This window comes from Gorilla gorilla, chromosome 1 (genome assembly GCF_029281585.2).
Source record: "Gorilla gorilla gorilla isolate KB3781 chromosome 1, NHGRI_mGorGor1-v2.1_pri, whole genome shotgun sequence".
Taxonomy (NCBI): domain Eukaryota; kingdom Metazoa; phylum Chordata; class Mammalia; order Primates; family Hominidae; genus Gorilla; species Gorilla gorilla.
The window spans coordinates 131,444,348-131,470,283 of NC_073224.2; the positions used below are offsets into that span (position 1 = coordinate 131,444,348).

General features: G+C 40.4%; 1 protein-coding gene across 1 annotated transcript in view; it reads right to left on the reverse strand.

The window, feature by feature from the left end:
* Nucleotides 1-3,563: 3,563 nt before the first annotated feature.
* The window catches only part of EEIG2 (EEIG family member 2), a 75,495-nt gene continuing 53,122 nt past the window's right edge, over nt 3,564-25,936 (reverse strand). The window contains exons 6-11 of the mRNA XM_004026235.5: nt 18,149-18,252; nt 14,630-14,725; nt 14,308-14,497; nt 14,088-14,215; nt 13,239-13,308; nt 3,564-7,792 (exon numbers count right to left, since the gene is read on the reverse strand). Coding sequence (XP_004026284.2) covers nt 7,750-7,792; nt 13,239-13,308; nt 14,088-14,215; nt 14,308-14,497; nt 14,630-14,725; nt 18,149-18,252 — 631 coding nt within the window. The 3' untranslated portion in view covers nt 3,564-7,749. The remainder of the gene's footprint in view (nt 7,793-13,238; nt 13,309-14,087; nt 14,216-14,307; nt 14,498-14,629; nt 14,726-18,148; nt 18,253-25,936) is intronic.

Sequence of the window (25,936 nt, forward strand, 5' to 3'; positions counted from 1 at the left end):
ACCAGGTGTTGAAGAAAGGTGGGCCAAGTCGAAACAAGAAGGCTGGGTCTGAGAATTCCATGTTGGAGATGTGGGTAGCATCTGAGGGGGCAGATCAGAGTCCTGCCAGGTTCTGCTGTGATCTGGTACAAAGTCATTCTGGGTGATCCTCTGTACTGGGGAGGAGTGTGGAGGTTTTCCCCTAGAGTGTCCATACCCTACTCTGTCCTGACAAGAGACAGGGTGCTTTTTCTTTAGTCATATAACCTTTTTAAATCTGCACTGTCCAGGGAGGCCCTGACAATCTGCAGAGAAGATGCTGGGTTCAAACTGACATTAAACCATAGTTCTTTATTAATATTAAATTGCTATTATAATTTGAATATCAGCAGAGGGACACTGTTGGCATTGTTTTTGTTCTCTGAGGACATTCTGGTCTATGGGAATAGAACAGTCTGTACGAGGATATAGGTGACATAAATACCATTTGTTAAGTGACGATCTTAAACTGTAATAGTGAAAAAATTTTTGTGGGTACATAGTAGGTGTATATATTTATAGGGGGTATATGAGATATTTTGATATAGGCATGTAATGTGTAATAATCACATCAGGGTAAATGTGTTTTAACATTTATCATTAATAATGTGAAGTAACAGTATCTGTTACTTCAAGCATTTATCCTTTGTGTTACAAACAATCCAATTATACTTTTTTTTTTTTTTTTTGAGATGGAGTCTTGCTCTGTCGCCCAGGCTGGAGTACAATGGTGCGATCTCGGCTCACTGCAACCTCTGTCTCCTGGGTTCAAGCGATTCTCCTGCCTCAGCCTCCTAAGTAGCTGGGATTACAGGCGTGCACCACCACGCCCGACTAATTTTTGTATTTTTAGTAGAGATGGGGTTTCACCATGTTGGTCAGGCTGGTCTCAAACTCTTGACCTCTAGTGACGCGCCTGCCTTGGCCTCCCAAAGTGCTGGGATTACAGGCTTGAGCCACTGCGCCTGGCCCAATTATACTCTTAAAATGTACAATTAAATTTTTTTGACTTTAGTTACCCTTTTTTGCTAGCAAATACTACATCTTATTCATTCATTTTTTTTGCCCACCTCCCACACCCTACCCCCTAACTACCCCTTCCCAGCCTCTGGTAACTATCCTTATATTCTCTATCTCCATGAGTTCAATTATTTTAATTTCTAGTTCCCACAAATAAGTAAGAACATGTGAAGTTTGTCTTGCTGTGCCTGGCCTATTTTACTTAACATAATGGCCTCCAGTTCCATCCATGTTGTTGCAAATGACAGGATCTCATTCTTTTTTATTGCTGAATAGTACTCTACTGCATTTAGGTACCACATTTTCTCTGAATTCATCTAAGTGTTGATGGACACTTAGGTTGCTTCCAAACCTTGGGTATTGTGAATAGTGCTGCAATAAATGTAAAAGTGCAGGTATCTCTTCAATATACTTATGAGAGGTGACAGCATGCTGGCAGTCCTCAGAGCCCTCGCTTGCTCTTGGCACCTCCCCTGCCTGGGCTCCCACTTTGGTGGCATTTGAGGAGCCCTTCAGCCCCCCCACTGCACTGTGGGAGCCCCTTTTTGGGCTGGCCAAGGCTGGAGCCCACTCCCTCAGCTTGCAGGGAGGTGTGAAGGGAGAGGCACGAGTGGGAACCGGGGCTGCGTGCGGCGCTTGCGGGCCAGCTGGAGTTCCGGGTGGGCGTGGGCTTTGTGGGCCCCGCACTCAGAGCAGCCAGCCAGCCCTGCTGGCCCCGGGCAATGGGGGACTTAGCACCCGGGCTAGTGGCTGCGGAGGGTGTACTGAGTCCCCCAGCAGTGCCAGCCCACCGGCGCTGCGCTTGATTTCTCGCCGGGCCTTAGCTGCCTTCCCGCAGGGCAGGGCTCGGGACCTGAAGCCCGCCATGCCTGAGCCTCCCACCCACTCCATGGGCTCCTGTGCCGCCCGAGCCTCCCCGACGAGCACCACCCCCTACTCCACGGTGCCCAGTCCCATCGACCACCCAAGGGCTGAGTAATGGGAGCGCACAGCACAGGACTGGCAGGCAGCTCCACCTGCAGCCCCGGTGTGGGATCCACTAGGTGAAGCCAGCTGGGCTCCTAAGTCTGGTGGGGATGTGGAGAGTCTTTATATCTAGCTCAGGGATTGTAAATACACCAATCAGCACCCTGTGTTTAGCGCAAGGTTTGTGAGTGCACCAATCGACACTCTGTATCTAGCTGCTCTGGTGAGGATATGGAGAACTTTTATGTCTAGTTCAGGGATTGTAAATACACCAATCGGCACTCTGTATCTAGCTCAAGGTTTGTAAACACACCAATCAGCACCCTGTGTTTAGCTCAAGGTTTGTGAATGCACCAATCGACACTCTGTATCTAGCTGCTCTGGTGGGGCCTTGGAAAACCTGTGTGTCAAAACTCTGTATCTAACTAATCTGATGGGGACGTGGCGAACCTTTGTATCTAGCTCAGGGATTGTAAACGCACCAATCAGTGCCCTAACAGGCCACTCGGCTCTACCAATCAGCAGGATGTGGGTGGGGCCAGATAAGAGAATAAAAGCAGGCTGCCCGAGCCAGCATTGGCAACCTGTTCAGGTCCCCTTCCACACTGTGGAAGCGTTGTTCTTTCGCTCTTTACAATAAATCTTGCTACTGCTCACTCTTTGGGTCCACACTACTTTTATGAGCTGTAACACTCACTGCAAAGATCTACAGCTTCACTCCTAAGCCCAGCAAGACCACAGGCCCACCAAAAGAAACAACTCCAGACGTACTGCCTTAAAAACTGTAACACTCACCACAAAGGTCTACAACTTCATTCCTAAGCCAACAAAACCACAAACCCACCATAAGGAAAAAACTCCAAACACATCTAAACATCAAAAGGGACAAACTCCAGACACTCCACCTTAAGAGCTTAACACTCACCGCGAGGGTCCACGGCGTCATTCTTAAAGTCAGTAAAACCAAAAACCCACCAATTCCGGACACACATTTCCTTTCTTTTGGGTATATGCTAATAGTGGCACATATAATAAGCATCTGTATGTCCAACACTAGAAATTAGTATATGTGTATAGATGCTATACGAAGGCAAATTTTGGCTTGATGGACCACCTAGAAAGTAGCATACTCTTAACAATAATGCCCGTGTCTTTCATCACAACCCAATAAGAGTGTTGGTGTTATGCCCATCCTAGATTAGAAAATAGGTTCAGGCCAGGCGCATGGGGTCACACCTGCAATCCTAGCACTTTGGGAGGCCAAGGTGGGAGGATCACTTGAGCTCAGGAGTTTGAGGCCAGGTTCAGAGGGGAGTTTGTATTCAGACTCAGGTTTGTCTCACCCAAAGCCCAGGTCCATGCCACTGCATGGGCTGCCCAAGGGTTCAAAGAGAAATCCGCCACTGGGGGTGTTCAAATCTGTCCCATGCTCCCTGGTAATAAATAAAGAAACCCTCAGGGATAAGTTATTTTGGTTCTTTCATTTCTGTTTTCTTACCTTGGCACAATTTTCTGATGGAATCTTAACTAATATTTTAAAAGATAAAGAACATCTAAACTTTTAATATATGATTTTTATTGAACATGTTCACCTTTACATTATTACAAACATTTTACAAATAAAAAGTTAGTTTTTGTAAAAAAAAAAAAAAAAAAGGAAACATTTCCTGAATTATCACTGGATAGTTGAAACAAAGAAATAAAATATATAAATATGAAGGTCATTCTCCAAGTATTAGAACAGAATACTGATGGAATCACTTCAGTAAAGTTATTCATAAACATTTGCATGGTTACCCACACACTGTATCACCTTCCAAAAAATCAAACACATGAGAGGAAGGGGAGCCTCAAATGAAATGTATCTAAATGTCTTTTCTCCATGGGATTTGGTCAATGCATATCAGTAAGATAATTTCTTTGCTATATACACAAGATAAACATTTGAAAATGCAGAATACATTGTGAAAATTAAAAATTTTGTCAGCTTTGTTGTATGGGGAGTAACTACATAGACCACCCACACAAACATTTAAAATATACTGTGTATATATTATCTTACAAAAATCGCATATGTAAGGGAATAAGAAGGCCTTTATTTCCAGAGCATCTTAACATAGGATTAATATGGGTATATTCATCTTTTATATTTTAGACTTCAAATTCTTTAACATCTCAGCTATTAACATTATGCATAGTACCTAAGACAACATATGAGTAGTGGCATAACACAATTTCAGCTACAGTGCTTGGTTGTATTCACATGACGTACCATCTAGAACTGACCAAACAGAATTTCAGAACTGCCCAATTTAAAGACCTGTTAAGAAAATAAAATGCAACCCCGTCATATGAGCCCAGTTTGTCTCTCAGAGCATTGCTATATATACTGGAAGCCTGACACTTCAGAGTATGTACTTAAATGAAGTATTTGGTAATAATGTCAGCTTCAGCCTGCAAAGTGTTCTAGTCAGCATAGAAATCTGAAAGTCTAAAATTACTTCTGTATAATTAAAACTAACTGCTATTTGAATTTGAGTATGTTTTGTCTGGAGGCTAGTTGGAGATTTTTTTCTCCCTTCTAGCTAGCCAACAATTGGCTAAGTGGTCAACCTCTGTGGCTCACAGTTTTGTAAAAAAAGCGTACAGAAAAGAAATTAGGCTGGGCACAGTGGCTCATGCCTGTGGTCCTAGCACTTTGGGAGGCCAAGGTGGGAGGATAATTTGAGCCTGGGAGTTGGAGGCTGTAGTGAGCTACAATTGCGCCACTACACTCCAGCCTAGGTGACTGAGCAAGACACTGTCTCTCTTAAAAAAGGAAGAAAAAAAAGTAAAAAAGAAAAAAATCTGGAATTTGGATATTATTCTGATAGTGTTAAGCTGGAATGGGAGGAGTGGTGGAGTTTAGGATTCTTGGTCAAGACTTTTTCAAGATCATAAGCACTAATCCACATTAGCTGTTGGTATAAGCAGCCTTCAAAAACACCACAAAGGGGAGTCAACAATTCGAGTGTAAACTGATGGCTCAGGGCCTTCTCTGCCCTTTACTAGCCTTCATGATCTGTCGGGTCTCAGCAGCTCAGGGCACAGGAGGAGGTGGGTCTCCTGACTGGCCTGTGCATTCTCCCAGACAAGATGTTTAAGACTCTTCTTTATCTCGTCACAAACACACAGCTTTGAAATACCATTAGTCTTTTTCTCTAGGATATAATTAGAAAAAGCCAGGCATGGAGATAGAAAAGACATAATTAGAAAAAGTATTGTATACATCTGCAAATTCTTCAACACTGGGTGATTTGAAATTTGACTTTAATATTTAAAAATAAATTTATTAATAATCTAAATTTTCAAGTCAAATTTTCTAAACTCAAAACATAAACAGAAGTGAACTTGTTATTTAATAAACAGATTTTTTCAACAGCTATATGGTTAAGATGTTCTTAACCATGCTCTCAGAAAAGGACAATCAGAAAGTAAGGCAGACACTTAGGCAACCCTTAGCGAGTATTTTGAAAGGACTGCACTGAAATTTGAACACAAAGTGTGCCAATGGAACACAAAATAGAACAAAATGGATCCAGACTTTTGCTGACTACAGAAGACATAGACATTCGTTCTTTTTTCTTCCTTATCAGTGTTTCTATTTATTAAAATATTTGTTATATTTACTACTACATAAATCAAGGTGTATCTGATGGCTGCTAAGATTATAAAGGCATGATTTTTATGCTTTTCAAAATCTCTCTACTTTTTAAAAAGAATTCTGTACCATTTAAAATACTGAGAACCAGTCTTGTATAGAGAGGTGTCGGACCAAGGGCAGCCAAGGATGAGTAAGATGGGCATCACCCTGATTGCAGCACCTCTTACCTGTCTGATGAATGTCCTCACTGAACCCCACTTATAATCTAGTTTTATCATTTTCAAAACTGCAAAATCATTTGTACAGCACCAATAAAAATATAGCTTAGAAATAATATTTTGAAAATAGAAAAATATGTTTTTAAAAAATGTCATAATAAATATCTCTCTAAATAATATCTTCATATCTCTATAAAAAACTTTCTTTGATTTTTCCCATAATATATAATGAACGGATCAGTTCACGTGAAGACACAATGCAAGTTTTTACCACTTAAGTCCCTTGGTTAGGCTAAAATGTTCAGGTCAATGTTTTATTCTTAAAAATAAATCTTAAAAAATAAAAAGTATAATAACTCAGAACATTCTCTCTCTCAGAGTCTCTCTACATTCAAAATATGAAACAGGGTATCATCTTTTAAAAACTTCCAGAATCTCTTTGTTAGAATAGTATTGGATTAATGCAGAATACTCAATCCTTGAAATATAAAAAACAGCAACAAAAGTTCTAATATTAACTATTCAAAATTTTCCAAACCTTTAAATTTGGATATTAAAATAATATAATTTCCTCCTTATTTTTGCCAACGTGAAAACACCTAGACCAAAGTCATTCTATTCTGACGTATTGTCTTTCTTGGATATGACTTTGAAAGTAAGAATTGGGGAATTACTGGTTATACAGATTCTACATTTTTCTTCACTAATAGTGATTCCAAGAAAGTTTAGATCTTTCCACATGGAAACCGTCATGTAAGAACAGAAAAACTCTAAGGTTTATCTGCTGTGCTGCTCAACTGGATCCAGACCAGGTATTATTTTAAAAGCTATATTTGATAGATGTTATATTCTACTCTTGCTTCAAAACAAATCACTTTCGACACAGTGGGGAAGAAAACAGTACCTATAGAGAGCTAAAATGGAAACCTAGTAGTCTGCATCAGTCATGGCAAGCAGCTGTCCCACCACCACTTCGGAAAACTGTTAGCCTCAGATAAGTCTGAATTTACATAGAAAAGGCTTCTCTGTTTCTGACCATATTTCAATTCTCCTCTTTTTCTACATTTTGACTCCTGAAACCAGCAGATCTTAATATTCAATGAGTTAAGATAGCTCTTCTGTTAGGGTGCCCAACACAGTAAGTGTTAAACTTATTTTGAGTCTTTTATGTACTGCTTGGGGGTGGTTCTGCAGCTCATCTAATATTAATGACAATTAACAATATATACTGCATAACGGCATTACGTCCATTCACGTATCTCAGACTTAAATGCACTTGTTATTTCATTTATGACTGATACACTGAGAATTATGAATAAGCACATCACATGTGTAAATTGTAGTCTAACATTTTCCCAAAGCATGAACACCCACACTTTATACAATGCTGTAGGTAGTGTAATAGGGAAGATTTCCAGAACAGGAATTATAACTATCTTGACAAAATCTATAGGGTTTAAGTTATATTCATGTACTGTCTCTCAAACTAAAAAAACCAAACCATAGAGCCCAAATCTATTGAGCCTCTTGATCACAGATTTTTACACTTGAATCCTAAAATGATACTCCGATGTATATAATGCTGTTTTCTCCGCTGGGGTGTTCTGAAAGAAAAAGCAGGCTTTTCATTATGATGTGCAGTGACCACAGAAGCCAGGTGCTTCCAAGGCACACAGTGGCACAGTGCCTGGAGACTGCCATGTAGATGTTCCCCTTTGGTGGCTGGTACAGGATGGCGGTGGGTCCTTCCAGAGAAGAAACCAGCATTGGCTTTCCTCTTGATAGTTGAGGTTCATTTTCTATTAAGTGCTTGAATAAAATGCCTTGATACATCAACTACTCACATCTTAAATCCACAAGGAAATGTTTTCACCGACTTGACTTCTAGCGTTTGATCACAACTTGTTCATAAGCTCCAGACCCCACCCTAAAACAGCAGTGGAAAAAAACTTCAAAATTTTGAGCTGCAGTGTTTGAAACTGTTCCAAGTAACCTTACCCCTGGAGAGATGGGGCACTGGGTATTTTTCTACTAGATTTGATTTCCATAAGGTTTAAAGGCATCATGGATAGAAACTATGTGAAATATTAAATGTTTATCATTAATACATTGGATTAGCCTAGATCCTGATTCTCTCACACTTATTCCCACAATAATCTATTAGAATTCCCCAATTCTTGACCTATCGACAAATGGTGGCAAGAAATGCTCTTCAAACATGTTTATCTATTCATTCTAAAATAGGTCTCATCCAAGAGCACATGTTGACTCTGGCAGTGCATCAGGACTTGCACTGAGTTAATGATGATGGTCTTCAGCTGTCATAATATTGTGGCGTTTTCACGGCAGGGTCTCATTCTGTTGCCCAGATGGAAGTGCAGTGGCATGACTGAAGCTCACTGCAACCAGAACTCCTGGGCTCAAGCAATCCTCCTAACTCAGCCTTCCAAAGTGCTGGATTACAGGCATGAGCCACCACGCCTGGCCCATTACTGCCTGAAGTTACCACCAGGTACCCATTTCCCAAGTTGTCAAGATGTTAGGGTATACCCTACTACTTGTCATTTTACCATGAGCGTGCCTGAGTTTAGTAAGCCCAGAAGCAACCACCATGACTAGTGTCTCTCCTTAATGGCATTTTAAGAGGAAATTCTAAACAACAGAAGTAAGGTAGTGATTACTAGCCCACCATGGACTTGGCTGGACTTCTCAGTTGATTGCCCAGAAACTCCTGTTCTCACAGATTCATTCTACAGAAGAAATAGGAACTTCCTCAACAGAACGCCAGTGAGCACCCATTCATCCTACAGAAAATCAGAATTTGAAGAAACCATGGTGGGCAGCATGGCACACTGGCTTTTAGATGCCCTTTTAAATATGTTCTGCCTCTGGCCATGATGAAGTAACAGGAACCAGACTTTCCCTCCTGCCTTATATAATTAGAAAACCGGATAGAATAAGTGAAATGACAGTTTGCACATACTAGACAACAGGCAGTGCAGTACTGTGGTCCCAGGAAACAAGAAATAAATGAAGAGAGCCCGACAACCGCCCCAGCTAGCTGCCTGAAGCAGTTTCCTTCAGGATCTTCCGAGCCTGCAGTGCAGAGAGGAAGACCCCAAACACAGCCTGCTGGTCTCTCTGAGTGAAGGAGTCAGAGATCAAAGCTCAGAGGGGCTAGGGACTAGAATTTGTAGATCAGAATAACAGAAGGAGGGGTTGGGGAAAATAATGGCTGGAGAATTCCAAATTTGATGAAAACTGTAAACCCATAGATCCAAAAAGCTTGATGAACCTCAGGCAGAATAAACACAAGGAAAAACATATCAAGGCACATCATAGCCAAAGTGCTAAAAACCAGTAATAAACAGAAAGTCTTAAAAGCAGCCAGACATAAAAGACAAATCACATACAGAAGAATAAAATAAAAATACACGCAGACTTCTTGTCAGAAAAAATTTAACGTCCCTAAAGGAAAGCAGGCAGGTGCATGCCGGTCCCAGTAAGAAAACCCAAGTGGGCCAGGCTGTATCCTGGGCAACACAGCAAGACCTTGTGTCCACAAAAAGTTAAAAAAGAAAAGCTGGGCATGGTGGCTCACACCTGTAGTCCTAGCTACTCAGGGGCTGAGGCAGGAGGTTCGCTTGAGTGCAGGAATTGGAGGCTGCAGTGAGCTGTGATCACATCACTGCGCCCCAGCCTGGGCAACAGAGTGAGACCTTGTCTTTCAAAAATGAAAACCAAAAAACGTTACATAAGTCATCTAATTTAATCTTACATCCCATGAGTTCAGGATCTTATTTATCACTCTCATTTTATAGGCAAAGAAACTGAGACTTACAGAGGTCAACAGTATCAATCAATAGTGGAAGAGCTAGGACTTGACCCCAGGCAGTCTGATAAGACAGCCCATGCCTTTGACCATTTACTATTTAAATTCCTTTTGGTTGAAGGCTTGGCACAACGGCTCATGCCTGTAATCTCAGCACTTTGAGAGGCTTCAGTGGGAGGATCACTTGAGGCCAGGAGTTTGAGACCAGCCTGGGCAACACAGTGAGACTCTGTCTCTATTAAAAAAAAAAAAAAAAAATGCTGGACATGGTGGTGCACGCCTGTAGTCCTAGTTACTCAGCAGGCTGAGCCCAGGGTTGAAGGCTGCAGTGAGCCGAGATTGTGCCGCTGCACTCCAGCCTGGGTGACAGGGTGAGACCCTATCTCTTAGAAAAAAAAATTCCATTTGGTTGGAACTATATTTTCTGCTGTTCCTGTACCTAAATGAGTAAAGCCAGGGCTTACTGAGTATATTATGTCATTTACCCTTTAAAATTACTCCATGAGATAGGCATGGTTATTCCTACTTTTCAGCAGAGGTAACTAAAGTTCTATTGAAGTTAAGTGATTTACTCAGGCCCCAAAAGTGGTCTGGCTAGGATGTGAACCCAAGTCTCTAACTCAAAAACACATGTTCACTCCATCATTCATACCACTGTCCTCATAAATGTTACTTTTCTACCTAGTTCCCCCTGCTACTGGTCTTTCCTTGCTCTGATCTACCCTTCAAATTATGGCCAGTTATTTTTCTAAAATGCCAATCTGATAGGTCACTTCCCTGTAAAGATGGCCAATGGCTCCCAACTGTGCACATGAGAAGAAGAAACTTTGTTATGGCAAGTGAGGCCCTTTACAACCTAGCTCAGAGATGCTTGCCAACCTCATGCCCCTAAATACCCTTTCACAACCCCCTCTCCTCAGAAGAACCTGAACTATGTTATATTATTAATGAGCCAGTAAAATATACTGGTTAAGTACAATGGGATTTGGACTCAAAGAGACATGAGTTTTAATCTTGGTTTTACCACTTACTAGTTTTAAGGCCTTGGGCAAATTACTTCTTCTTCTTCTTTTTTTTTTTTTTTTTTTTTGAGACAGTCTCATTCTGTCGCCCAGGCTGGAGTGCAGTGGTGCAATCTTGGCTCACTGCAGCCTCCACCTCCTGGGTTCAAGTGATTCTCCTGCCTCAGCCTCCCAAGTAGCTGGGATTACAGGCGCCCGCCACCACACCCGGCTAATTTTTGTATTTTTAGTACAGATGGGAGTTTGCCATGTTGGCCAAGCTGGTCTTGAACTCCTGATCTCAAGTGATCCACCCGCCTCAGCCTCCCAAAGTGCTGGGATTACAGGTGTGAGCCACCATGTCCAGCCTAAAATTACTTCTTTGTATCTTTGTTTCCATTAAAAAAACACCAAACTAATTGTAGTATGTTGTGAGCACTGAAAGATACTACTACATAAGAATTGAATAAAAAATATATATGTACCTGTGCCTGGCACATAACTAATAAATGCTCAATGCTACCTATAATTGCTATATGTTTATTATGATATAATTATATATCATAATTACTGTACTTATAAACTCATTCTATTTGTTACCAGGAGTATTTGTATTCATCATATTCACCTTATAAGCCCCCCACTTATTTTTTATTCTCCCAGTCTCTCTTCAAGTGTGAACTCTGAGATCCTGTTTCTATTCTCTCAAACTTCCCTCTATTACAGTATTTATTATAATGTTATGACTTTTAGTTTGTCCATCTCATCTGTAAAAAAGAGTCAGTAAATATTTTAGGCTTTGCGGGCCACAGAGTCTCTGCTGCACCACTCAGCCCTGCTACTGTAGCATCAAAGCAGCAGTAAACACTATACAAATAAACAGGCATGGTTGTGTTCCAATGAAACTTTATAAATACAGGCAGTGGGCCAATTCGGCCTACGGGCTATAGCCTGCCAGCCCCATGTGCTAGACCATAAGCCAGCAGAGGGTAAGAGCTGGGTCTTTTCTACTTGCATCCTTACCTACAAATTGGCCCAAGAAACAGTTACTGAATTTAATAAGCAGATGAGTCAATCAAAGATCTAAATAGTGTTACATCTTCTGTAAATCCTTTTTCACATTACTCCCTGAAAGTAGCTTTATATGTCTCTCTCTTACCTACTTATGATATCTGATTGTAGTTAATCGTTGATGTAGGTTTTTGCTGTTAGTCTATTTTTGAGCCTTGTAATGTGCTGGACAAACAGGAGGTACTCATTAAAATGAGTATTAGTAAAAGAAATGAATGCAAAATTCTTTTAGGTTTTGACCACGAGAGAATACAATAACTGTCTTGGTCCAAGGGGCTATCCACCTGCAACTGTGACTCACTCTGTAGTTGTGCAGGGACTCTACATAAATACGACATGGAATGGAATTAGGGGTGCACACAAGTGTGGGGAGCAGGTTGTTAAGGAGCAAGTGAGTGATTAGAATTCCTACACTGTCCTCGGTGTCTGTGCTCACTATTATCTGCTGCAGTGCTGATAATCAGTGTAAGTTTGGCAGGTGACTTTTCTTCATCTGCATCTGAATAACTAGCAAAATGGTATTTGGTTTTTCAGAACTTTTCTTTTTTTATTATTATACTTTAAGTTTTAGGGCACATGTGCACAACGTGCAGGTTAGTTACATATGTTTACATGTGCCATGTTGGTGTGCTGCACCCATTAACTCGTCATTTAACATTAGGTTTATCTCCTAATGCTATCCCTCCCCGCTTCCGCACCCCACAACAGGCCACAGTGTGTGATGTTCCCCTTCCTGTCTCCATGTGTTCTCATTGTTCAATTCCCACCTATGAGTGAGAACAAGCGGTGTTTGGTTTTTTGTCCTTGCGATAGTTTGCTGAGAATGATGGTTTTAATATGTATGGCAGTGGGGTGGAGAAAAGGAGAGTACAAGAAAGGTTAACAGCAGCTTAAGTTGCTCAGTGGCTGTGTAACTGCTCAGAAAAGATAAGATCATTGACTGAAAATGTAATTTTGCTTTGCTCTTCCTAAAATATCAGACTAGCGATGCACAGTGGCGCATGCCTATGGTCCCAGCTGCTCAAGAGGCTAAGACAGGAGGATCACTTGAGCTCAGGAGTTTGAGGCTACAGTGATCTATGACTGCACCACTGCACTCCAGCTTGGGCAACAGCCCTGTCTCTAGAAAATAAATTAATAAAAAATTAATGTTTTAAAAGACTAAGAACTCTTCTCTAAGTGTCCTTTTATTTTGCAACTTTCCCAATGGTCTACTGGTCCTTGACTAATACACTTTAAAAATATTTCTAAGGAAATTAAAAACTAATTTATAAAATATAATGTCAAACATACCCAGAATTAAGAAAACTGAGAGCTACACTAAGAGCTGTAACTCTTCTCATGTAACTACTACTATCTGTGTTTCCTTGCTTCAGCCTAGTACAAACTTTGCAACCATCATCCTCTACTCATGATTTTTTTAAAAAAATTAGTCTATATTTTAATAAGACACTATTTGTACTACTTACCTATTTGGAAGATGATGACTGCCAAAGGTTGTACTTCCCCCAGGACCCACAAATAGCCTTAGTCCTTCTTCTGCAATACACATTTAAAATGTTTGTTACATGTACAATTATTAGACTATTGTCAAATAGTATGGATATTGTAATAATTCATATTTTACAATTGTTTATTAGAGAAATAAACAACTTAAAAACCAAAGTTATATACATGTTTTAAAATAGGCAATTTAAAAGATACTCTAAAGGTTATTTCTCATCAATGTTTCTAAAACTCTTTTTAACTGAGTAATGGAGATAGCTCTTCCTACAAATTTCCAAAGTAAGGTTTAATTATTTGTCTGTACATCCAACTACATAATGAAAAAAAGTCCACTGTTAAGTGCTTTCTATTCACATCAACATGAGTAATTATACCTTTCAAATTGGTGGCATACAAATTTTCAGTTTCAGTGAAAATTCTAAGGAGGGAATGAAGGATTCCATTATTCACTATTGTTCTAAGACCACCTCCAAATTACAACAGTGGCTTAAAGCACTGATAACAAAAGCAGATGTAGATACCTATCATTAGGTATACGAACGCTGTAGACATCTAGGCATAATTAAAAACACAATAAATGTTTTATTTAAAATTGATCACTTTTAACTAAAATTTGTTCTTTTTCTAAATTCAATATTCATTCTCATTAATAAATGAGCTATAAAGTTATCTTGAGATTTTTATGGGCATGAAATTTACTATACAAATATGCAACAGTCAGTATTATGATGTTCTGAGCCTCTTTACTGCTGACTACACAGATTACAAAAACCTGGATTGCAGGAATCTATGCTTAACAGTTACCTACACACCTTCCGCACTGGAATCTAGGCTGAAGTCTTGACTTTGTAATATTTTCTCTACAATGTCATCTGCATCCACCCTGGTGTCATCAACTCGCTTCAGCTGAGATTCTACAGAATCTTGTTTCACTGGGCATCTTTGAAAAGAATTACATTTTTTCCTTTTTATTATGTTATGAAAACAAAGTTTTTCAAAAATTAAAATTTATTCTTTAAACTAAAAGGATACCTGCTGAGTTTTTCTGAAGTTGTATCTTCTTTATCAGCTGTATCAAGATTTGGCTCAGCGATTTTCTGCTCAATTTCATCACATGGCTCTAGAATACTTTCAACTCCTGTTGATGTGCTTCCCACTGAGGTATTTCTCCTGTGGCAGAGCTCAGAGAAACTAGATGACCGGGAGTGACACGTGCTATACCCTGTCAGAGAAAATCACCTTGGATATAATACTCATATCAAACACTCTGCAATCTGACATCGTTCCCCCACACCACAGCAGTTTCAAGTCCCTTTGGAACAATAAGGAATTCAACTTCACTGTTAGCCTCTACCTGATACTTTTGACTGCTGGCTTGCATAGCTTGATGTTCTAGAATGTCCACAGGCACCAAGTTCATCTGGAACAGAGGCACTCTTTGCTGAAAGATCTGTAATATGTCATAACATGATGTCATTCTTATTGCCAAAAAGTTAATGGTCAATTTGTATTCTACTCTGCAGACTTTATAAACTCTGCCAAGTTCATTCTCAAAACAGTAAGTTACAAAATGAGGGACATCCTTTTAAGTCAGTGCAATGGAAATAACTGTATTGCAAGATATACAAAGTATTTAAATAACTTAGTTCACTGAAGAATTATATTTTTCATAACATTAAAAAATTATTTCAGTCCTTTATTAGTTCAGTCTATGCAATAAACTCCTGTTTTTCAAAACATTTAACTGCTCTATCTTAAAACTGCTACAGTTTTAGTGTTCAGTATTTCTCTAATAAAAATGACTCAGATGTATTCTTGTAAATGTTCACAAAATTGGTAGGTTTTAGTGTGGTTTCTAAGGAAATACTGCTTCCTTAAAAATCCATCACAACAGCAAGCTAAAGAGTACTCTATTACTTTAATGTTAGTGTTGTTAGTGCTAGGCTATAATTTGGGCAATGTCTGTGGCTTAAATCAACACAGCATGGGATGTGGCACTGAGAATAAAAGTTCTTAAGAAAGTGATTATAGTATTCAGATTCAAAGTAAATGTACAAAAGGCAGTGTCAAAGCCATTTCTAATAGTTTCTGATCATGTGTATGTTCCAGGTGCCAATTACATATTTTCAGAGCCAGGCTTCTTCCAGAGAATGCAGAACTGTGACCATTTTCCGTAGGGCACAATCATATTGGAAACAAGAACTGTTTTTAACTTAGAAGCAGAAGGAAAGCAACTGAGTAACATAGCTATTATAGCAGCTATTCTATAAATGATACTGCATGCAGTTGGACCAACAAATGCTGCAAAACAAGGAAAATACTGGAGTAACCTGGTCCTTCTGCAAAGGTTTCTCATTTCTGGACAGAGTATAAGTGGTCCAAACGCAAACATTCAGCAAAATCTGAACTCAAAAAGTTGGTTCATATCGAGTTATGCAGCGCTCTTTACTTCTGGGTTTGGCCCAGATCTTAAGTCATCCACATATCTTCTGGTTTTCAAAATTTATTCATTCAATCAATATTTATTAATATTTTACCAAGTCAGGTGCCTAATACTGTACAAGGTATAGGAAGTACAAAATAAGACAAAATACATGCTTAGAGTTCAGAGGTAGAAGCAAAACTTATACAATGTGGTAAGTACAAAAATACAAGCACAAAAAAGCAGCTATTAAGAGCTCCAAAGGACAGTGCATCTGACACAACCTGGTAACAGAGGAGGTTAACCCCAGGACTTGAGTGATGTATAGGAACTCCTGAGCTAGATGAGCAAGGAAAGGCACCGGGAAGAGCATGCCTTCTTTGTAGGGAAGCAGATCGTTTGGTAAAGTTGGCATATAGGGTAGTGGAGTATAATAACCGAGGGAAAAGGGGCTAGAAAGATGAGTAGATGCCTGTTGATGAAGAACCTTCTATGAGTTTAAAGAAGAAAACAGTTCAGTGGCTTTAAGAAAGGGTGTGACATGATCAAATCTACATTTTGGGAAGAACACTCTGGCAACAGGATAAACAGGGGGCATAAGAGTGAAGGTTTTCAAAATAATCCAGCTGAGAGTGAGAGATGTTTCATAGGCACAAATAGCAGGACTCAATAAGAAAGGAGAAGTTTGTGTCAGGAAAACTGAAGTAGAAAAGACAGGAGGAAAGGTAGGAAGACTCGTGCTAGATATGCGGAATTAGAGACACCTGAGGATGCCTATTCAACAGTCACTCATCTACTGTGTCCCGGGCCTTCTGCTGGGGATACAGAAATAAATAAGACCTGATCATGAAGAACTTAGTTAGACTCTGGCTGGGTAGAAAGAGAAACAGATGGATTTCAGTGTTACATTTGGTATGAAGTGGACCTTTCCCCAAAGCATTTGATCACATGTACATCACACAATCACATTTACATTTATGTGATAGATAAAGCCAAGGGTATAGATGGTATTGCTCAAGGAAGTGAGGGGACCAAACCCTGTGGAACATCAGTATGTAAAGGGAAGTTGGAGGAAGATGAAGAAGCCTCTAAGAAGCTAGAAAAGGAAAGGTCAGAGAGGTAGGAGCCAAGGGAAGAGAAAGCATCAAGAATGAATAACTGGCCATCAGATAAGACCAGAACAAATGTCCACAGGACTTGACAATCATGTATCTGGGGATAGCAGCAAGAGAGGGCAGATGATGGAGGCCAGATTGCTAATGTGTTTAGGAATAAATGGACAGTATATTCTTTCTAGAAGTTTGGCTATAAGAAGTGTGTGGTACATATATCATCTCTTGCTGATCTCTCTCTCTCTCTCTCCACACAAACACACACACACACACACACACACACACACACACACACACAGAGAGAGAGAGAGAGAGATAGATGTATCTATATTTGGGGCAGAGTGGGGGAAGAGAGAGAGCATGTGAGCACATGCGCCAGCCTGCTGGAGCCTAAGGGAGTGCAGTAGATAGAGAAGGATGTAGGGCTAAGGAGTTTTTGTTTTCATTTTTTCAGTAGGAGAAAGAATTCAGAATATTTACATGCTGAAGAGAAGGAGCTAATGGAATGGTTACAAGTTCCCAAAAGATCCACTGATCCCAAAACAGGAAATTTCAGAGTCACCATTATTTATAAGAAACCAAATATTTGCATATGTTAAAAGGTAGTGAAAGGGTTAATTATATAACTTCACCTTTCCCTTCTTTCAAACAATACATCCTGTTCACATAATACTGAAGAAAGAAGGAAGCTCCTAAGTCCTTTTCCTCCTGCAACCTTGACATTATCCCCACTATGCTTTTACTTCTGGAGCAGATTCTGACTGCTGCCAGAAGTGTCTCTGGAAATGTGGATCTCAAGGTGTGGTCAGGGACTAGCAGCATCAGCGTCTTGTGGGAATGCCTTAGTGATACAAAACTTCAGGCTCTAACCCAGATCTACTGAATCAAACATTCCGGCTGCTGCCGCCAGCAACCTGTGTTTTCACAAGCCCTCCAGGTGACTCTGATGCACATTAGGGCTTGAGAACCATTGACAGAGGGAAAGCGATTCATGGAAGAGGAGCGACACCCGAGAGGCAGAAGTTGCTTTGCAGAAGTTGCAGGGTAATGGAACGGGAAAAATGGAAAAAATCCTGTGGTATTCTCTTGTACCTGTGGGGAGTAGATGCATACAGTGAGGAGAGTGTCATTGTAACATCTAGTTTTTAATCTGTCAGAGCACAATACTTTAGACAAAATAAAGCACTGGATCAACCAAGAATTACATAATTAAAACTGTTGATTCTTATTGGCCTGTTTCAAGTCAAATACCCACACAATTCCCAAAGGGCTTTGGGAATTTTTAGGGCATCAAGTCGTCTCTCACAAATTAAAAAACCAGTAAGCCACACATCCATACCTGCTATTCCAAGATGCACTTTGAGAGTCTCTCCACCTTTTCTATCTTCTTGCAAAGATTCAGATTCACCAGCAATTGGTATAGACATTGAAGTGGAGGGAGGCCTGTAAATAAACATTTACGAACTGGAGTTGTGGGGGAGCCTCAAAGTTTACAATAGTTATTGATTGGTGAGCTTAGTAAGCCTTAGCATAAACTGCTTGGTAATGTTATCCCTTTGAGAGTGAAAGTAACAAAGATCAACAAATAACGTATAAGCATCTTCTCAAAACTTGAATAAAATTCATAAGAGAAAAAGGTTTTTTTTTTTTTTTTTTTTTTTTTTTTTTTACATAACAAGAAAAGGGCATTGTCACCATAGAGTCCTAAAAAGAGAGGCCTCTGTCCGTGTGAACCCAGCACTGGTCAAGGGAGGGTTGCTCTAACTGTCAACTCAGGACAGCACCTTTCAGCTGAGGAAGGCAATGCCAAGCCCTTTTGAATCAGGCTGGGAGGAGAATGCCTCGTGCCTCCTGCTTCAGAGACTGTGCTCCCTGGCTGGCTCCACTCACTTCTTAAATAGTATCCACAGTTTTATCTTCTACCTTCATCTCTGTAAACAGTTCACCTGCCCAGGGAGAGTCTACAGAGAGACCCAGTTGTTTAGATTTGTTTTTTGGATTGGATTCTCTGGGAGTAGTAATGGATCTATTTTCATTGGTTAATTCAAACTCCTATTCCATGTAAAAGCTGTGAAGCAAGGAGGGTAAATTTAATTTCTAACAGTTTTTTTTTTCTTTAAAAATTTTTGGCCGGGTGCAGTGGCTCACGCCTGTAATCTCAGCACTTTGGGAGGCCAAGGCGGGTGGATCACCTGAGGTCAGGAGTTCGAGACCAGCCTGGCCAACATGGTGAAACCCAGTCTCTACTAAAAATACAAAAATTAGACGGGTGTGGTGGCATGCATCTGTAGTCCCAGCTACGCAGGAGGCTGAGGAAGGAGAATCATTTGAACCCGGGAGGCAGAGGTTGCAGTGAGCCGAGATTGCACCACTGCACTCCAGCCTGGGCGACAGAGCGAGACTCCATCTCAAAAAAAAAAAAATTTTTTTATTTTTGTAGATACATAATAGGTATATACATTTATGGGTTACATGAGATATTTTGATACAGGCATGCAATGCATAATAATCACATTAGGGTAAATGGGGTATCCATCACCTCAAGCATTTATCCTTTCTTACAAAACAGTCCAATTATACTCTTAGTTTTTACTCATTTATTTTGAGACAGGGTCTCGCTTTGTCACCCAGGTTGGAGTGCGGTGGCGCAATCATGGCTCACTGCAGCCTCCACTTCTCCAGCTCAAGCAATCCTTCTGCCTTAGTCCCCCAGTTAGCGGGGACTATAGGCACACAGAACCATGCCTGGCTTTTTTTTACATTTAGTAGAGACTTTAAATTTGTTTTGCAGAGATGGGGGGTCTCCCTATGTTGTCCAGGCTGGTCTCGAACTCCTGGGTTCAAGCAATCCATCTGCCTCAGCCTCTCAAAGTGCTGGGATGACAGATGTGAGCCATGGCGCCCAGACTCTTTCAGTTATTTTAAAACGTACAATAAATTATTGTTGACTAGTGATCCCATTGGGTTTCCTTTTTAACATAGGGATTTTTATTAGAAAACATCCCTAACCTTTTAAAAACATTTTTTTTTTTAGAGACAGGGTCTCATTATGTTGCCCAGGCTGGTCTCTAACTCCTGGTCTCAAGTGATCCTTCCACCTTGACCTCCCGAAGTGCTGGGATTACAGGTGCGAGCCACCATGCCCAGCCAATCCCTAACCTTTTGAGGCTGATATTGCAGAGGAAAACCACATCTTCCCAGAAACTATCCCTTGGTGACCAGAGATAAAACAGGGAGGTGGCTGAAGGAACCATGCAGCTGACCTGCTTTATGGCAATTCTTAAATTCTTACCCTGTTATTCTTAATGGAGTTCTCAGGCTACTCGGATTCTTGGGGATAGAGACATTTAAGACTGCTATTAAATCTATTGCATTTATTGACTATTTCCAGCCTAGGATCTCCTAAATTCTAGACTTACATATCCTATTGAGACGCTTTCAAGTATTTGTCCTACAGGTACATGAAACTCAATATATCCCCAACTAAACTCATCTTTCCCAAAACTGTTTTCTTCTTGTATTCTCTCTGCAAATGTCATTGCAATCCACAAAGTCACCAAAACTAGAATTACGGATATCACCTCTGCCTCCTTCCTAATAACATTTTCCCATGTCCAATCAATTTCCAAATCTCAGATCCTCATTTAGTATTTTTCCTATTCATCATCTCTTCTCCATCTCCACTAATTACTTGAGTTTTGGCCTTTGTACCTTTCTCCTGGCTGACTGCAAGGGTCTCCTTGCTGGTCTGCCAATCTCTACTCCATGCTACTGTCACTGTGGTCTTTCTGAAACTTGCCTCTGAACATGATACTCTCTTATTTAAAACCCCTCCATAGCTCCTTCAGCATAAAACTCAAATCCCTTAGAACTTGCAGTCTGGCCTAGACCTGCCTCTTCAATTACCAACAGCTGTATTTTCTTTCTCCTTTCTTTTTTCTTTTTTGAGACGGAGTTTCGCTCATTTCCCAGGCTGGAGCGCAATGGCGCACTCTCGGCTCACTGCAGCCTCTGCCTCCCGGGTTCAAGTGATTCTCCTGCCTCAGCCTCCTGAGTAGCTGGGATTACAGGTGCCCGTCACCATGCCTGGCTAATTTTTGTATTTTTAGTAGAGACAGGGTTTCGCCATGTTGGCCCGGCTGGTCTTGAATTCCTGGCCTCAGGTGATCCATCCACCTCGGCCTCCCAAAGTGTTGGGATTACAGGCGTGAGCCACCACGCTCGGGCTGTATTTTCAAATAATGTAAAATAGCTTTGTGGGAAAAAAAAACACACCCTGCATTAAATATTTCGTCGGAAAAACTAATACACAGAAGAAACACAAAGAATGGAGCCTACAGTCATAGTCATTAATCACTGATGGCTGACTCATGCCTGCATGTCTAAAAATTCTTACCTTTTTAATGCCAGTTTCTTTCACAGGTGACCTGATTACAGTGTCCCTATCCCCTCTATGTCTTAGACCTGTTTTCCAACCCTCAGAACTCCCAAACACTGGCCCCTTCCCTCTCTATTCCCCTCTGGCTCCATTCTCCCTTCCAGCCTGACTCCACAGCCACAACTCTTTAAGCAACACCTTCAATTTGGCACCCCTTGTTCTGCGGTCTCAAAAAAGCTGAAGAACTGCAACCCTTGATAATATCAGCCATCTATACTAACTGCTCTATTACTGGGGCAACTAAGCATTACGGAGAAAATTCACTGACTATGGGGACTGATAGTAAAGCAAATTTAGAATCCAAAATCTTAGCTGGGGCTTGGCAGCTCTCTTACCTCCCTGGACAATTCAGTCTTGTTGAATAAATAATCACTGAGTGCTTGCCATGTGCCAGTTTTTGTTCTATTACCCCTTTTGCTCTGAAAATGCTTTTACATCTCTCATCTGAAATCACTTAATGTGGATCAAGTATAGAAAAAGAAATGGGATTACTTTAATTTGATTGCTTTATAGTAATGTTAAGAATATGCGAAAAATGACCTCATAAAACGACAACATTACCTACTTGACATTTCTTAAATACTCAATGCCCTGTAACGATGGCATAAACTTGTGCACACTGTTTTCTCTCCTGGGGTGTCCCTACCTACCTCCTGTGCTTAGCAAATTCCTAGTCATCCCCTAAACTTAGCTCAGTGTCCCCTTCTCAGTAAAGATTTCCCTGGCTTTCAAAGAACTGTGGCTAGGGATCCTATCCTGTGTGCCCCAGTGACACTGTATGCTGTGTGCCTGTCTCCCACGTAATCAGTGAATCCCTTCAGAGCAGGGGCTGGTCTTTTCTAGCTTGTTAAGTCTTGGCATGTGGCAGGCAATCAATACACATGTACTGAATGAATGATTGCATCCTGGGACCCTGGAAGAATTAATTCCTTAACCTCTTAGTCTCGATGTCCTCACTCAAAAATATGGATAATACTTATATTACAGAGTTGTTTTAAGAATTGAGAGACAGTAACATTCGTGAAATCATTTTCACAAATGATAATTTCCTTCCTTTTGGAATATGAACGCGTCAGAACCTTGCTATTCAAGAGACTTATATCACCCCTAGATCTGCTTTGCCACCAGATTCCCAAATGCCAGCAGAGTATACACTTTCTCTCTCAAAATATCTTTTTTCTTTATTAGCACTTTTCAGAGTGAGTTTCATTCTTTTACAAGAGTTGGTGGGTGTTTGATGAGTTGTAGAGAACTATGCAATAAAGTTTAGGGTAGGTGGTTAGGCTGACTTACCAGCTGTCTTCTTCATAAATTCTGGCCTTATGGTATATAATTGGTGCTTCAGAAGAATTATACAATCTATGTCACAGATCTTCTGCTCAGAAAATATTAAAACTAGGATTTAAACTTGAGACTAAGGATCTGCTATACTCCTGTTTCTCAAGTAAATTTAGAACAATTTATATCATGAAAAATTTAAAGATAGACAAAAGCAGAGAATGGTAGAATGAAGCCCTCCAGCAGTTATTTACATCTTCGTTCTGGACAAAGATACTGAGTAAAGTCACACAATTGCTCTGTTACTCGGTTTCCTCATCTGTACAATGAGAACTTGGATTACACCAACACTTTTAAAACTGGTTTCATGATCTCCTTTAGGGACTTCTGGAAGTAGGTATGGGAGTGTGCTCAATGGAAAATCTATTCTTATCTTACCTAAGTTGGAGGGGATATAAAGTAAAATTTTATATACTAGGATTCATAATATATTTGCTTTATTTTTGAGACAGGTCTTGCTCTGTCACCCAGCCTGGAGTGCAGTGGCATGATCTTGGCTCACTACAACCTCAGCTTCTTGGGCTTCAGGGATCCTCCCACCTCAGACTCCTGAGTAGCTGGGACGACAGGCGCACCACCACGCCTGGCTAATTTTTTAATTTATTTTTTGGTAGAGACAGGGTTTCACCATGTTGCCCAGGCTGGTCGTGAACTCCTGGGCTCAAGTGACCCACCTGCCTTGGCCTCCCAAAGTGTGGGATTACAGGCATAAGCCACCATGCTTGGCCTCATAATATATTTGAGCAAAGGATTTTGTAGCTAAATAGTCTAAAAAAATCACTGGATTAGACAACTTCCAACATTCTTTTCAGCTCTAAAGTAATGTGATTTTACATATTTGACATATATTTAAATATAACTTGATAAAACTAATTTACTTTTTACATCAGTAGTTAAAATGTTTTTCTATTCAGTACATATTCAGTATGTGCAAGCGTATGAATGTGTTAGAATTTCTCCTTTTTCAATGACATTTGAACAATTTCAAAGAGAAAAGAAAAACTACTGAGGGTTTGATTCTCTCGAAAATACTTTTATGTATTTGGAATTAGGTAATGTCTGCTTATTTTTACGAATTACAAAAGTCTTTCTCTGTAAATATAAACTCCAGATTGTCAGAATTAAATTTATGGAGACAATATAAAACATTAGATGATCTACTTTCAAGCTCTTCAATATGTGAGTTTAAGTAGAGAGAGAAAAGGGAAGAGAAAGGGCAAGAAAGGGAATATCCATAAAAAGTTCATGAGAAGGAATGATCAATTTATTTTCTTCTACTACGTTTTGCTGCTCATTTTCTTATTTTACCCTAAATCTTACTCCACTAGAAAAACAGTTACCTGAGACACCAAAAATAGTATAGCAAAATTGGTTTAATCCCAAGAAAGCAGAAAATAAAGGAGTCAGGAAACCATGGTTTATGAGAAGATAGCATAGGAAGGCTAAGTTATAGGAAGATGTGTGGTTTTAATCAAGAATGGATTTTTTTTTTTTTTTTTTTGAGACAGGGGCTTGCTCTGTCACCCAGGCTGGAGTATAGTAGTGCAATCTTGGCTCACTGCAACCACCACTTCCCAGGCCCAAGCAATCCTCCCCTTAGCCTCCCAAGTAGCTGGAACCACAGGTGTGCATCACCACGCCTGATTTTTGTATTTTTTGTAGAGTGATCCTCCTGCCTCGGCCTCCCAAAGTACTGGGATTACAGGCGTGAGCCACTGAGCCCGGCCAGATGTTGCTTTCTAAGTTACAGCTATTAAAAACATGAAGTTGATACATAAGGAGGTAATGTTTTCTTTAGTTTTCTATGTGTATTTTTCTCAGATATTTCAATGGTATCAATGAACTTTCATTTTTAATCATTAAGTGTCCTCAAGGCTGCTGACAGGCAATCCTGCATTTCCCTGTTCCATTCACGCTCACTCTCTGCGAGGACTTCTGCACACCTTCTCCTTTCTTCAAACCCCTTCCTCTATCTTCCCTGTCCTTGCTCTTCAATGAGCATCTTGTTTCCTATTTCACTAAGAAATCAGAAGCAACTGGAAAAGAACTTCTATATGCTTCCATTTCTCCTCTACCTGTGTCAGTAGCCATGTTCTCTGCCTTCCTCCCTCCAACAATCCAAGGGCGCTGTTCTAGCAACAGTCCCTTTTCTGGATCATCAGTTTTTCCCTCTTGTTGAGCCAATACTATCGGTACTCAAATATGTTATATCATCTTCCATCTTAAAAATGAATAAAACCTGCCCTACTCCAAATCCTCTCTTTACTTATGACCCATTTTTTTGTTTCTTTTTTATAGCAAAACCCCTCATAAGAATTGTTTATACTCACTGTCTCCAATTTTTCTCCTCCCAAACTCTCTTTAACCCATGCTCAAAAGGCTTTAGTCTAAGGGCATTCTACCAAAGTGCCTGCCAAAGTCATCAATAGTCTCTATACTGCAAATTCCAAAGGTCAATCCTCAGTCCTCATTTTCTGAGACCCACTCCAGCAGCGTGTGACACAGGTGCTTATTCCTGCCTTTCTGAGGCCGTTTCTTCATTTGGTTTTCAGGACAGGACTCTGCTTTGCTTTCCTCCTCCGATCACACTGGTGGTTTCTTTGCTCATTCTTCTTCCCAATCTCCCCGACCTCTAACACGCTGGGGTGTCCCCACCTCAGTCTCTGGTTCTTTTCCATCTCTACTCGTTCCCTCTAGTTACTTATTCAAGTCTCATGGCTTTAATTACTACCTGTATGCTGATGATGTAATAATTTCCAAACTTCTATCTCCTGCCCAGATCTCCCCACTGGACTCTAGTTGATCTATCCACCAATTGCCTACTTGACATGCCCCCCTGGATGTTAAATAGGGATCTCCAATTTAAAACGTCTAACACCCAAGCTCCCAATTTGTTCCTCTTGTCTTTCTCATCTCAACAAATGACAGCACCATTCTTCCAGTCACTCAGGCTTAAAACCTTGGATTACTGAAAACAGCCTTTTATCTACTTATTTGTGTCCCTGTCCTCTCTGTTACTCCTACAGATTGTCTATTCCCTATCTAGCAGCCACAAGTCAGATAATTTTACTCCTCTGCTCAAACCTCCAATAGCTTTTCTATCTCACTCAGAGTGTGAGTGGCAGTCCTTTTTATAATGGCCACAAGACTCCTTATCATCTGACCTCATCTCCTATCACCCGCCTCTTAATTCACTCTGCTTTAGACCCGCTGCTCTCCAGGCAGCTACTTGAACGTGCCAAGAACATTTCTCCCTCAAGGTCTTTGTCCTTGTTTCCTCTACCTCAAATACTCTTCCCCCTAATGCCAGTGTGACTTGCTTCCCACCTCCTTCAGGTCTCTACTCAAATA